We start from the raw sequence: 13,076 nt of genomic DNA on the forward strand, positions 1-13,076 counted from the left end.
CTTCTGGTAATGTCCTTTTACTGTTTTCAACACAAAATTTATGGTAATTCAAAGTTTTTACTTCCAGAAACCATAAATGTGACTATTTTAGAGTGAAGTGACATATAATGCAGGATTAAACCACATTTTTCACTGTATATGGAAAGATATCTAGCAGTTTCTGTAGCATACAATATAAACATTACACTTTTTAAAGTAAAAAATAGGTGAATATTTAAATGTTTGGATTTTTTTTCTTTTTTGTTTACTATATTTATTTAGGATGTGAAAAACACTTTTTCAATAATGCCTTGTAGGCTGTCTGAGTAGGAACTATGTATATATTTGGTTTTAAGTTTATGTTCTTGAGACATCAATCCGACACTTTTTAGATATACTTAATCACTTCATATTGTGAATTATAGAGGCTACTTCAAATGTATAATCGTAATTATGATTAAAAATAATTAGCAGCTTTAACAGTATTACTGCAGGGGGTATGCTAATTGCAATGTTCAAAACCAAAAATAGTATTAACAGGTAAAGTTCAACTAAATATTTCTTTGTACCTCCTACATAAAACATATTAAGTACAGTGTACAAGTTTATGAACAATGATGGTTGTTTTAAATAAAAGTCTGTATTAAACATTAATATGGGACATGGTACACATGTCGTCATAAGCCAGACTTTGGACCTTTTTAGGACCTTGGACCAAAAAAAGTTCTGCTTAAAGCACAAATAAAAGTTAAAGAAAAAGTATATAAATTAGCCTATTTCTTCTCACTGGAATGTTGCAATTGTAATCATCAGCGCCACTGCAAGCAAGTGATGCGCTTCATTGATTTTAATGAAAGTGATATGGTTTTGTTGTTTTGTAGTGTATGGTGTACAAGCTCTACCCTCTCTGTAAAGATTCAGATAAAGGATTGAACGTGAGGCTGCCAGAGTGAAGTGCATCATACCGTGTGTTAATTGTCATGAATGATGCTGAGGGAGCCATCCATTGAGACGAAATGTCAACGAACTAATGAAGCTGGAGCATAAAAATCAGTGCATGCTCCTCTTCCTCTCATCGCTGGATAGAATTATAAGGGGAAAATTGATCATGAATACTAATGTTTCAACCAGTTTTGAACATCCTGTTTATCTTAATAAAAAAAAAAAAGGTTGAATGCTAATTAGGTCATTAAGTGTTCAAAATTATTTAAGGTGCGAATTTCTGAGACAAATCTAGTCATTTCAATAAGAATCCACAAAGGAATTTCTCCAAAAGATTTTGCAGCCGGTTCAAGTTGCTTCGTAAACCAACTTTTATGTCTGTTGTCTTGCTGTAAAAATGTGATCTGTTATAATTTCTTCCAGTGAATATCGCATTTCTTGGGGGTTTTTCTGTTCGACTTGGCTTTCATAATGTGCTTCTCTCCTCTTCCGCCTGGAGGGATGGTCACGCAGCCTGTAGTAATCTTGTTTCTGAACAAGACAATATTTCTTTGTGTTTATCTTACAGCAACAACACCATGGTTTGAGACTTACCGGGAGAACTTCCTGCAGTCCATGTCAGCATCAGAGCACGAGTTCCTCAGCCACTACCTGGCCTGTATCCTTCCAGATTCTTTGCTAATAACTCTACCTCATTTCTTTTTATGCTTGTGTTTTTCCTCTTTCTTTACCACGAGGGATGCATTGAAATTTCAATCATCTATAACATTCAGCTAAGACTGCTATAAAATGTCATGAAGTATAGTTTATAGCAGGGTTCCTCAAATCTTGCCCTGGAGGGCCAATCTGCTGCAGAGTTTAGCTCCAACCCTGATCAAACTCACCTACCTGTGATTTTCTAATGATCTTGAAGACTCTGATTAGCATGCTCAGGTGTGTTTGATTAGGGTTAGAGCTAAACTCTGTAGGAATGATCCAGATTTGAGGATCCCTGGTTTATGACCAACTCTGCATTTATTTGATCAAAACTACAATCAAAATAATACTGTGAAGTATTAGTACATTTCACATCATTCTAATATGATTTCTAACCCCAAACTTTTGAATGGTAGTGTACCACGCTTAGTAACAATAAGAAAAAGCCAAACTTTTTTTTACCCAGTCTGGCTAGATTTTTAATTTAATTGGTTTTAAAAAAGATGTACAGCACAGTTTAGCACCCTTTTCTGCCAGTCTCAGTTTTGTTCATCTGTATCCTGAGAGATCTCCTAAACTCGGCTGCAGGTATGTTGGTTGTGTCGTCCCGTGAGGCGGTGCCGACAGAGCAGTTTCTCAAGCTGTCACAGGAACAGCACCGAATCCAGCACAGTGGGGAATACACTCATCCCAAATGGTTCATCCCCAACACACTCAAATATTATGTCCTGCTCCATGATATAAGTGAAGGAGACGAGCAGAGGTGCGTGCATGTGTCTTAAGTGTTCTCTTATACCAGTGTTTCCTTGGTTATGTTTTCTTCTTTTTTTTTTCTTTTCTTTTTCAAACTTTTACACATTCACACATGCCACACAAAATGGTAAAAAGGATTGTTCACCCAAAAATGTGAATGCTGTCATTTAATCAGCCTCATGTCATTCCAAACCTGCAACATCAGTTTATAGTTAGAAAGGTTGCTTCCAAAAATAATTTAAAGGTACCATAAAAATTGTCCATACAGTAGAACTGCATTCTAAGTCTTAATTTGAAGTCATTATTCACTCAAAATCTTCCCTTCTAGTGAGTTCATTTGAAAAACTAATTAGGGGGATGAGTCACTAAAAACTTAAACACTAAAGGCACTAAACAATAAAAAGGAGTTTTTTTTATTGACTTTATTACTTATTATTATTGACTTCTGGAAATTTAGCATTGCATCACTTGCTCACTAATATGGATGCTCTGCTGTGAATGGGTGCCATCAGAATGAGAGTCCAAACAGTTGATTAAAAACAACATCATAATCCACAATTCACACAACTCCAGTCTATCGATAACATCTTGTATCTATTAAAAAGCTATGTGTTTGAAACAAATCCATAATTAAGACATTTTTCATTTTAAACCATTGCTTCTGGCTTTATGAGTCCTTTATCCATAAAATGTTTATGAGAGGACAACAGGGGATGGACTTTAACTTTTTATAACTCTAGCTTTTTGTTCTTTAATTACTTTTTTTTGTGTGTTCATGTGCATAGAGCTACTACGTGTACGTGAGCATGTGTTGTCTCACGATTCATCATCGTTACTTTCACTGGAAAATAATGATTAATTATACCGCTTTGAGAATGTAGCTGATGTGTGGAATAAATGTGCAGCACCTAGTGAATCATGAATGCTTTGAATGCAGTTCAAAGCTTTTGATATTCCAACTGCTTGTTCTGATTCTGCAATTAAACGACCAGAGTTGATTAACACTGGAAACATGTATCCAACACTGCCTCAGGGATTAAAACTTCAGTGATGCCAGGAGAAAACATTTCTGCGTCTCCTTTGTAATTGCGTACATTTAATTAGAGAAAGTATGATGAGTAGAATAAAAATGGATCTTAAAAGTTACATGAACTGAATTTGCAAAGCGTTTGTCTATGGATATTAATTTCTGTCGTCATCTGACTGACAGGAATGCTTGCTTTCCTTTCCACTTTCTCCTTAGAGAGTTCTCTGCATGTAGATAAGTTGCCAATCCCGGTAATGTGCTGCCTGCAGCCTCAATGTCTGATGAATAGAAGATAAACTGACTGTGGGGAGAAAGATTAGACTGTCATATATATTTATGATGGTATAGAACAAGTATTGATGTCTGTCTCTGTGTCTCTCAGAGCGGACTCTGTGTACGAGGATATGAAACAGCGGTATGGTACTCAGGGCTGCTATCTGCTGAAGATAAACTCCAGGAGTGGTAGCACTGGTGCGGACGAACAGATGCCAGACCCCTGGAGTCAGTACTTACACAAGACCAGCATACACAACCCTGTGAGTGCCATAACTTCACTTCAGGCTCTGAACATACAACTCTAAACTTCTGATTGCCGTCATAAGGTCTGGTCCACATAGCAGCTTATTCTGGACAAAAATTAAGTTGATGCAGCTGCAAAGGAGGCTTTTAATCAGGAATTAAACAAATGTCAAATTCCTCCCTCAGAGATCAGACCTATTATTAATCGTTATATATTATATAAGTGGCAATAAGAGTGGGATACATGTACAAAGAATAAATGACATTAAATGCATCTGGAAATTTCAAACAGATTTTTAATCTTTTAAAACTAGATTTGATCAAGTGGTACTTACCAGATCACTTAGGTCATACAAGACTGACTCATGTATTTTTGCTTAAAGGTAAAGACCCTATTCAGTGCATGTTCTGAAAGATTCCCCTTTCTGTCAAACATGTTTTATTGGACTGTCTCGCTTTTAATGTATGTAGAAAACTCTTATGAAGTGAACTCACTTAAAGAGTTTAGTATCATTTTGCCCACAATAGAATTTCGAATTTTTATCATATGTTAATGTAAAAAATCTTGTGTAATATAACTCGTGTTTGTTTGTTTGTTTGTTTGCTGGTTTTATTGCATTTGTTATACTTGTAATTTTTGAATAGCTTTTGCCATGAAAATAGCCTAAGATGCTGACATGGCATTAAATAAAAATATACTACTACCACTGGACAAAAATTAAGTTTTGATTACGTAAACCTTGCAAATCCAGGGTGTAAGTGTAATGCAATATTTTATGTTTAATAAATTAACTTTATGGACCATGGTGCAAGAAATCACAAATATTTTATTATAATACAAAAGTATTACAATGTACATTTTTTAGCGTTCTTCCACTGTGGTCAATACAATTTGATAATTTACTAAATATTATGAATAGTGCTGAGCAAAGATTAATTGCATTCAAAAAAAAAGTTTTTGTTTATATAATATATGATTTATATATATGTGTGTACTGTGTAAATTTATTATGTATGACACACATACAGTGTATATTTTGAAAATATTTACATGTATATATTTATATTCATATAATGTATATTATATATAAATATATTTAATATATAAACATAAAATGTTTCTTAAATATATGCATGCATGTGTTATATATATATATATATATATATATATATATATATATATATATATATATATATATATATATATATACGTAATAAATATACACAGTACACGCACACATATTATGTACACACAAACGTTTATTTTGGATGAAATGTATTATGATTAATTGTTGCCCAGCACTAATTATGAGCTTTTGTCAGCTGAACCCATTTAATTGAAAATATTTCCTTAAAGTGCCCCCTGAGATTTTAATATTTAAATGTTGTCAATATGCTAATGTTTCAATAATAGAAAAATGTAATTATATGCATGTTCACGGCTCTCTGGCAATGCTTAATGGTCACATGAAATGCAGGTAAACATATAGTTGTTATTTGAAACTTATTTTCATTTAACTTGTTTTGTGAACTCGCATAGGTTATAATGTAAAACTGCTTGAATTTTTTTTTCCGAAATTTTTTTCATGTTTTTTCAGAATTATCGCAAAACAACAATGAAACAACTGTTAACGGAAAAATAATAAGTACTCAAGTAAAAAAAAAACATTTAATAACGCTGAATCAACATAAACACATTAATGTATACCAACAAAACTAAATTCAATGGGTTAAGTAAGGTATAACATAACTTAAGAAAATAATTGTAGGTCATAGTTTTTTGCAGTGAATGTGAATTATTTTGTAAAAACTAATTTGAATGCTGTTAATTTGTTTACATTATTGAAGTTAGAGACTTCTCTGATGACATGAAAAATAATAATTGCTGAAATTATTTGTTTCGTCCAACAAGTACTGACCTAAATGAAATGGTCCTCATCCCTGGTGTTGTTTTATAGGAGCTATTTGAAGAATCTGCAGTGAGTAATGCGGTTGAAAATAACATCGGCGCAGAGGAAGATGGTCTTGATCCATCCAATAGAGGTTAGTCCAGCACAGTTGCACCCCATTATCAGGGATTTTGGTTATAAGCCTCATATTGATAAGACTGATTGAATGATTGTCTAATGTTAATTAGATGTTCCTCTCGTGTTTGCAGACGGCGTCTCAGAGACTCATCCTCTGCAGCTAGACCAGCCCACTGATGCCGGTTACCCTAGCAACAACGCCAGTCAGTCTGTAAACAATGTGGATGTGACGAGGCCTCAAAAACAGGCCAGCGTGACCTCTCACACCACCCCGACCCCTCGAGGAACCTGCCTGACCCTGAATGACCATGACCACATCCGGCAGTTTATCCAGGAGTTCACCTTCAGAGGATTACTACCGCACATCGAGAAGAACATACGGCAGCTAAACGACCAGGTACATAAACACAAACCAACCATGTTTTACATCGAATTCACATCAAGTCTCTGTATTGATTGACTCTTTCTTCGCTTTTCCTAGTGGTTGTGTATTTTATTTGTTGTGTATTTTGAGATAATGCCAAGTTTAGGGGCTGTAAGATTTTTTGTTACATTTTTTAAAATAAGTTTTGTGTTCTCAGCCAGGCTGCATTTATTTAATCCTAAAACAGTAATATTTTTAAATATTATTACAACTTAAAATAACTTTTTTTGTAAATATATATATATTTGTAAATGTAATTTTATTTATTCATGTGATGCAAAGCTGAATTTTCAGCATCGTTACTCCAGTCTTTAGTGTCACCTTTCTTATTATTATCAATCTTAAAAACATTTGCTTTAATATTTTTTTGTGGAATTGTTTTTTACAGGATTCTTTGATAAATGGAAAGAACAGAACAAATAGAACATTATTTTTTAACATTATCCCTACAGTCACTTTTTTTGAGTTTAATGCACACTTGCTGAATTAAAGTATCAATTTATATTAAGTACTTTATATATTGCTTTTGAAAAAAAAAAAAAAAAAAAATTAAATTAAATGTATATTATGTTATATTTAATATATTGTTTTCCAGGTACTGATCTTTTCCATCTGTGCTGATAAAATAAACCGAACAAAGAAATTAAAAATAAAAAGAAGCAATCGAGAAACTAAACAACATCGGTCTTGTTTAAATTGTACAGCACATGATATTTATTCAGTAACATCTTATACATTAAAATCACTCAGACAGTCATGTCTCTTATTGCACCTTCAACTGATATTTCATATAAATTAATTACACAAAAATTTGATTTTAACCAGCTTTCTGTCTGTGAGGTCCATAAAGCCCATATAAGCTGGAACCGTTTTATTTAAAGTTAGCAGCAGATTTTATTGCTGAACCATTAACTTATTTATTTAATCTTTCTATATCCCATTGTGAAATTCCTAAGATTTGGAAATCTGCTTTTGTTTCTCCTATTTTTAAAGGGGGGGACCCTTTGCAGCTGAACAATTATAGGCCAATATCTAAATTATGTGTTTTATCCAAGCTTTTGGAGAAATTATTAAATGAACAATTAAAAACATTCCTGGAAATAAATAATATTATTTCCCCTTTTCGATCAGGATTCAGAAAACAGCATAGTACTGTCACTGCTGCTATGAAAGTGTTTAGTGACATTATTGATGCCTTAGATTGTAAAAAAAAAATAGTTCGGCTCTTTTTCTTGATTTATCAAAGGCTTTTGACACAGTTGATCATGGCATACTCTTAAATAGACTCTCCGTTGTTGGTCTCTCTGAAAATGCTATTAAATGGTTTGCCAACTATATTTCAGAGAGAACGTTTAAAAGATTGTACTTCAGCTATTTTGTCACTCTCCAATGGTGTCCCTCAGGGGTCTGTTCTGGGACATATTTTATTTTCGTTGTATATAAAAAATTTATGCGATAACATTCCAAATGCTATATACCATCTGTATGCAGACGATACTGCTATTTACTGCTGTGCTTCATCAGCCTCTCAAGCACTTCACTGTTTACAGTTAGCGTTTGATATTGTTCAGTTCCGTTTATCTCAACTTAAGCTGGTTTTAAACACAGATAAAACTAGTTTTATGATTTTTTTCAAACTAAAGTTGTATCAAGTAATCTTCCTGACATTATGTCTTTCCAGGGAACAAAAATAGAATATGTTGTAAGTACCTGGGCGTCCTATTTGTTAGTCAGTTAACTTTTAAGTTACATATTGATAAATTACTTTCAAAACTTAAGCTCAAATTGCGCTTTTGCTACAGAAACAGATATCTATTTATTTTAAAAGCAAGGAAATATTTGGTATCTGCTACCTTCTTACCACTCTTGGATTATGGTGATCTGCTGTATATGAATGTCCCAGGATGTTATCTAAAAAAAAACTTGATTCTGTTTTTCATAGCGCCTTACGTTTTATTATTGGTTGTAGTTATCAAACACACCATTGTACTTTATATGAGAAGGCTGAGTTATCATCATTGTATACTCAAAGAAGTTTTAATTGGTATTGTTTTATTTATAAGTCTATTTGTGGGCTAACTCCATTTGATTTGTCTCTGAGCTTTTCTAAATCAAAGATATGCTACAATCTACGTTCTAATGATCAGTTATATTTTAAAGTCCCTCGGGTTCGAACAGAGCTAAGAAAAAAGGGTTTTGGATATAATGCATCTTTGGCTTGAAATAATCTACAAAGCATTCTAAAGCTGACCGTGCTTCCATCTTTACATGAATTTAAGCTACTTTTAACAAGTTGTGTGTTTTACCCTTTGGTGAATTGTTGTTGTGATCTTTGACTTTGTGTTTTGTGTTATGATGTAAATGTTGTATATGCTGTGTTAAAAAAAGAAATTAAATTTAATGTTTTCCTTAATATTGGCCCCAATATCTTATTATTTTAGTTTTTTTTGTCTGTTATTGGCTGTATAGTATTAGTTAATTCCTCCATTTTGTTGTAGACTTATTTGCTGTTTTCCTAGTTTTAATATGCATATCTTCACTGCATTCATACATAATAAAGCAGTTTTCATATTTTCAAATTAAAACTCACTTAATATTCCTTTTACCCAAGAGTCGAGGGTCCATTAATATGAATGTATATTATATATATATATGCACAGTATATAAACCTTGTTCTGCACAGCTTTTGAACTTTTCTTTTCTGTCATTTTCTTCATCTTTATTTATCTCACATTCTAGCTTGTCTCAAGAAAAGGTCTGAGCCGATCTCTTTTCTCCGCCACTAAGAAGTTGTTTGGTGGAGGGAAAGTCCCAGAGAAGAGTATTGCTGAACTAAAGAACACTGCAGGGCTGCTGTAAGTGACTTGAAGTACAAATAAAATAGTTTTTGTTGTTCTCATCTGACTCTTGACCCCTGTGATATCAGCTATCCCTCAGAGGCTCCAGAGCTTCAGATCAGGAAGATGGCCGACCTCTGCTTCCTCGTTCAGCACTATGAGCTGGCCTACAACTGCTACCACACTGCCAAGAAGGACTTCCTCTCTGACCAGGCCATGCTGTATGCTGCTGGAGCACTGGTGAGATGCACACCACAGTCATAGCGCAGCTGCTGCTTGAAATTAGCTCCACAGATAGAGTCTTTTGCTGTGTTTCTGTGGATTATCAGAGTAATACTGACTGACTGACAGACTGTTGTCTCTGTCTCTACAGGAGATGGCTGCTGTCGCTGCCTTTCTGCAGAGCGGGGCACCCAGGCCATACCCAGCACACTACATGGACACGGCCATTCAGACCTACAGAGACGTTTGCAAGTAAGAACATGCATTCGCTTGCATTTGGTTTTGTAGGTTGTTACTGCTTCGTTGATTCATATGGAATTACTTTCCTCCCACCCCCGTTTATATACTATTTGGTAATATATTATAATGTTTTTAGTATTTTAAATGTAAACTGTTTAAAAACTAAATTAAGTAATGCTTTTAAAATTAAGATATAATTTTAGTTCTTGCTTAATTTCAAGAATTTTAACTAACTGTTTAAATTTTTGCTTCAGTGTTTCATACTGAATTTCAAAAATAAGTTTAGTACTTTACTGTTTTTATTAGTATTTTAAGTCAATGAATTAATAAATTAAAATGTAAAAAATAGTTTGTTTTTTAAAAATAGTTTTGTTTTAGCATCATGATTTTTTGTTTTAACTTTTTTTTTTTATATAAATAAATTAAATTACATTTATTTTAGTTCTTGGATATCATTTTATGTGGCTTTTAAAAATTAGTTTAGTTTTATTAAATACTATGTTATTAAATAAATAGGCTGGACATTTTTAGGCATTTTATAGAAATTAGTTTTTATTTCATTTTTTATTTTTTTACTAATAATTTAAGGTAAATCAATAACATAACATTTTCATTCTTGCTTCATTCTTTAGGCCTTGCTTAATTTTTTATTACTTTAATTAGACTTTAAATTAGATTTTTTTTTTTATTGATTTTATTAGTTCTTTAGATAAAATGAATTTTAGTCGTTGCTTCTGCTTTTAGGTCAGACATCAGTTTATGTTGCTTAAAGGGGTCCTATTATGCTCTTTTACAAAGTCTTGATTTTGTTTTGGGGGTGTACTAGAGCATGCTCTCATGCTTGTTGGTTTGAAAATCGCATTATTTTTCACACAATTTACATTATTACAATACATTTCTCCCCAGCCTGACACAAACAACTCTATTAGTTCTGGGTTTGATGAAGGCCTGCCTTGCATGCACGGATATTGCAAGACATATTAAAGTGGTAACGTTATAGTTGTTGTTTTATTTTTGGCTAAATCACGTTTTAGATGGGATGTCAACAACAGCTTAAAAATAACTGCATTGACTATGTACAGAAAAGTGCAACGGTAATATGTATTATGTTTATTGTTCTTTAATTCTAACATTATAACATGAATTGCACTGAAACTGTTATACAGTTGAATTTATTTATACCATAGTCCCACAGACTTACACTATTTCTGGGCGCATATATATGCAAATTAATTATCTGCCAGCAGGAGGCGCTGTTGGAGCAGGAGAGAGCGAGTTTTACCTGGTAACGCTGTACACAAAGCAGAGCTCTGCTCACAAACGCTGCTTTATCAGACATTACATGCAAGATGAAATGAAAATGACATCCAAAATTTTCTGAAAATAGCTGGTTTCCATCAGAAATACAGTGATATAAAAACACTCGCACTGGGTTTTGATTTTGAAATGTAGTGCTCCTCAGCCCCCAACCATTCAAATTTCTGTAGGCGGGATTTACAATTTGTGATGTCATAAATACAGGAAAACAATTTTGTAGTCCAAACGAGCCGTTCGCTGTAGTTCTTGAAAAGGGATTTTTTAAAAACGAAATATCTCCCTTTGGAGTGGACTTTGAGATTTGTAACTTTGTAGATCGTTTTATGCCCAAACATACACACTACACACTGACTAAAATTCAAAAAGTGAAAAAGCATAATAGGACCCCTTTAAAGGAACACTCCACTTTTTTTGAAAATAGGCTCATTTTCCAACTCTCCCAGAGTTAAACAGTTCGATTTTACCGTTTTCTAATCCATTCAGCCGATATGGCTTGCAACTATACTCTCATTCCGGCGTAATAATCAATGAACTTTGCTGCCGTACCATGGGTGCAGCAGGCACAATGATATTACGCAGCGTCTCTCACAAATGTCTCCATGGTTTAGGTATGTCACCGAACGATTGGGGTGGAGGTGACTTGCCACCAACTTTTGGTTGGGAAAATACTGCTTTTTGGTTGGGAAAATACTCTCTGTTAAAGTGAATATTTTCTTTCTGCTGTATTTTCTAGTGGGGACCAGCGCATCAAGACGGGTTCTCATTTTCTTTATCGAGCAGTTACAACTCTTTTCTCTTAATTATTCCCTCACGTTAAGTGGTGTGACAGATCGGTACGATCCCAGTGCATTTACCGGAATAATTTGCTGTAAGACACGTTATCGAGAGGTACGTTGTAGTGATCTCGTTAATCTCTCGGTGTTCGCATCTCTGTTATGGCGACTGCAAGCCCATCCAAGCAGCACAGCGAAAGGGAAAGATCCCTCTCGTCCGTGTGCATGCAGGTCTATGATCTCGTCTAAAGACTTTCACCCTCTGTGCATAGCGTGTTTGGGAGTTAGACATGCGCAGGCTGCGCTCGCTAATCCCGAGTGCTGCCCGCACACTTTGGAGCGCAGTGTAAGAGTCGTGGCCGCGAATAAAGGGGATCCGAGTCTTTCCGCACCTCCCGCGGAAATGAATGAGGTTGCTCCACGGAACCAGTGCAGCTGGGGGGAGTTGATGGATGAGATTTTTCTGGAACTTCCTCCCCTCTTTGAATCAGACCCTTTGGCAGGGAACAAAGAGGAGGAGGATGAAGATGATGAGGCGATTGCTCGTCTCTTAGAGGAGGATTTGGAGGAAGATGAAGAGGATGATATCCTCCGTCCTAATCTTTCTTCCAGGCCTGGCAGTGTGATGGGTGAGTCCCCCTCCCCCATGCCAGGAGAACGGGACCTTATTGAAATGTGTAGAAGAGCAGCTGCTAAACTCTCTATCGACTGGCCATCTCAGCAAGAGGTGCAGAGAGGGATTTATATGATGGGAAGAGGCTGCCATCGCGTTCCCCAGTCAAGCAGCTGATACCAGCCGTCTCAGCATGTCACAGAGATGCGGCGCTTCGGGGACAAACCCTTCTCCTGTTAAAGGTTTTTCTAGGCTGGACGTTCATAATATGGAGGAGTTGGGGATGGCCAACACACCTCCAGTCGAATTGTTGGTGGCAAGTCACCTCCACCCCAATCGACGGGCAGCCCTATCCTCCTCCTCTCCTTCTCTGGCAGGACGGACAGAGAAGCTGTCTGCTTCTCTTTTTAAAAAAATGTACCGCTCCTCTGCCCTGGCTGTCAGAGCCCTAAATGCCACCTCACTGCTCACAGCATACCAAGCTCAACTCATGGAGGAGATGGGGAGGCAGATTGATGCTGGGTCACCTGATTCAGCTTTGTGGGAAGAAATCTGCATCATTGCAGATCTCAACCTGCGCTCATTGAGGGGAGAGGTCCAGAGCTGCGGCCGCAGCATGGGCCTGGCCGTGGTGGGTGAAAGAGCCCTGTGGTTGGATTTTATAGGCTGTATGTTACAGCGCCTTCGTTGGCTCATTCTGTCCTAAG

The 13,076-nt window shown here is 35.5% G+C and overlaps 1 protein-coding gene across 3 annotated transcripts in view; it reads left to right on the forward strand.

Annotated features, from left to right (window-relative positions):
- Positions 1-13,076, forward strand: part of LOC306880602 (trafficking protein particle complex subunit 8-like) — a 51,302-nt gene that overhangs the window by 8,035 nt on the left and 30,191 nt on the right. For all 3 annotated transcript variants that reach the window (XM_079434229.1, XM_079434230.1, XM_079434231.1), the window contains 8 exons: positions 1,490-1,579; positions 2,206-2,380; positions 3,780-3,933; positions 5,875-5,959; positions 6,075-6,340; positions 9,107-9,222; positions 9,294-9,444; positions 9,578-9,678. In XM_079434229.1, the coding sequence (XP_079290355.1) occupies positions 1,490-1,579; positions 2,206-2,380; positions 3,780-3,933; positions 5,875-5,959; positions 6,075-6,340; positions 9,107-9,222; positions 9,294-9,444; positions 9,578-9,678 (1,138 nt within the window). The remainder of the gene's footprint in view (positions 1-1,489; positions 1,580-2,205; positions 2,381-3,779; positions 3,934-5,874; positions 5,960-6,074; positions 6,341-9,106; positions 9,223-9,293; positions 9,445-9,577; positions 9,679-13,076) is intronic.

The sequence above is a fragment of the Barbus barbus genome (genome assembly GCF_936440315.1).
Source record: "Barbus barbus genome assembly, chromosome: 14".
NCBI lineage: Eukaryota > Metazoa > Chordata > Actinopteri > Cypriniformes > Cyprinidae > Barbus > Barbus barbus.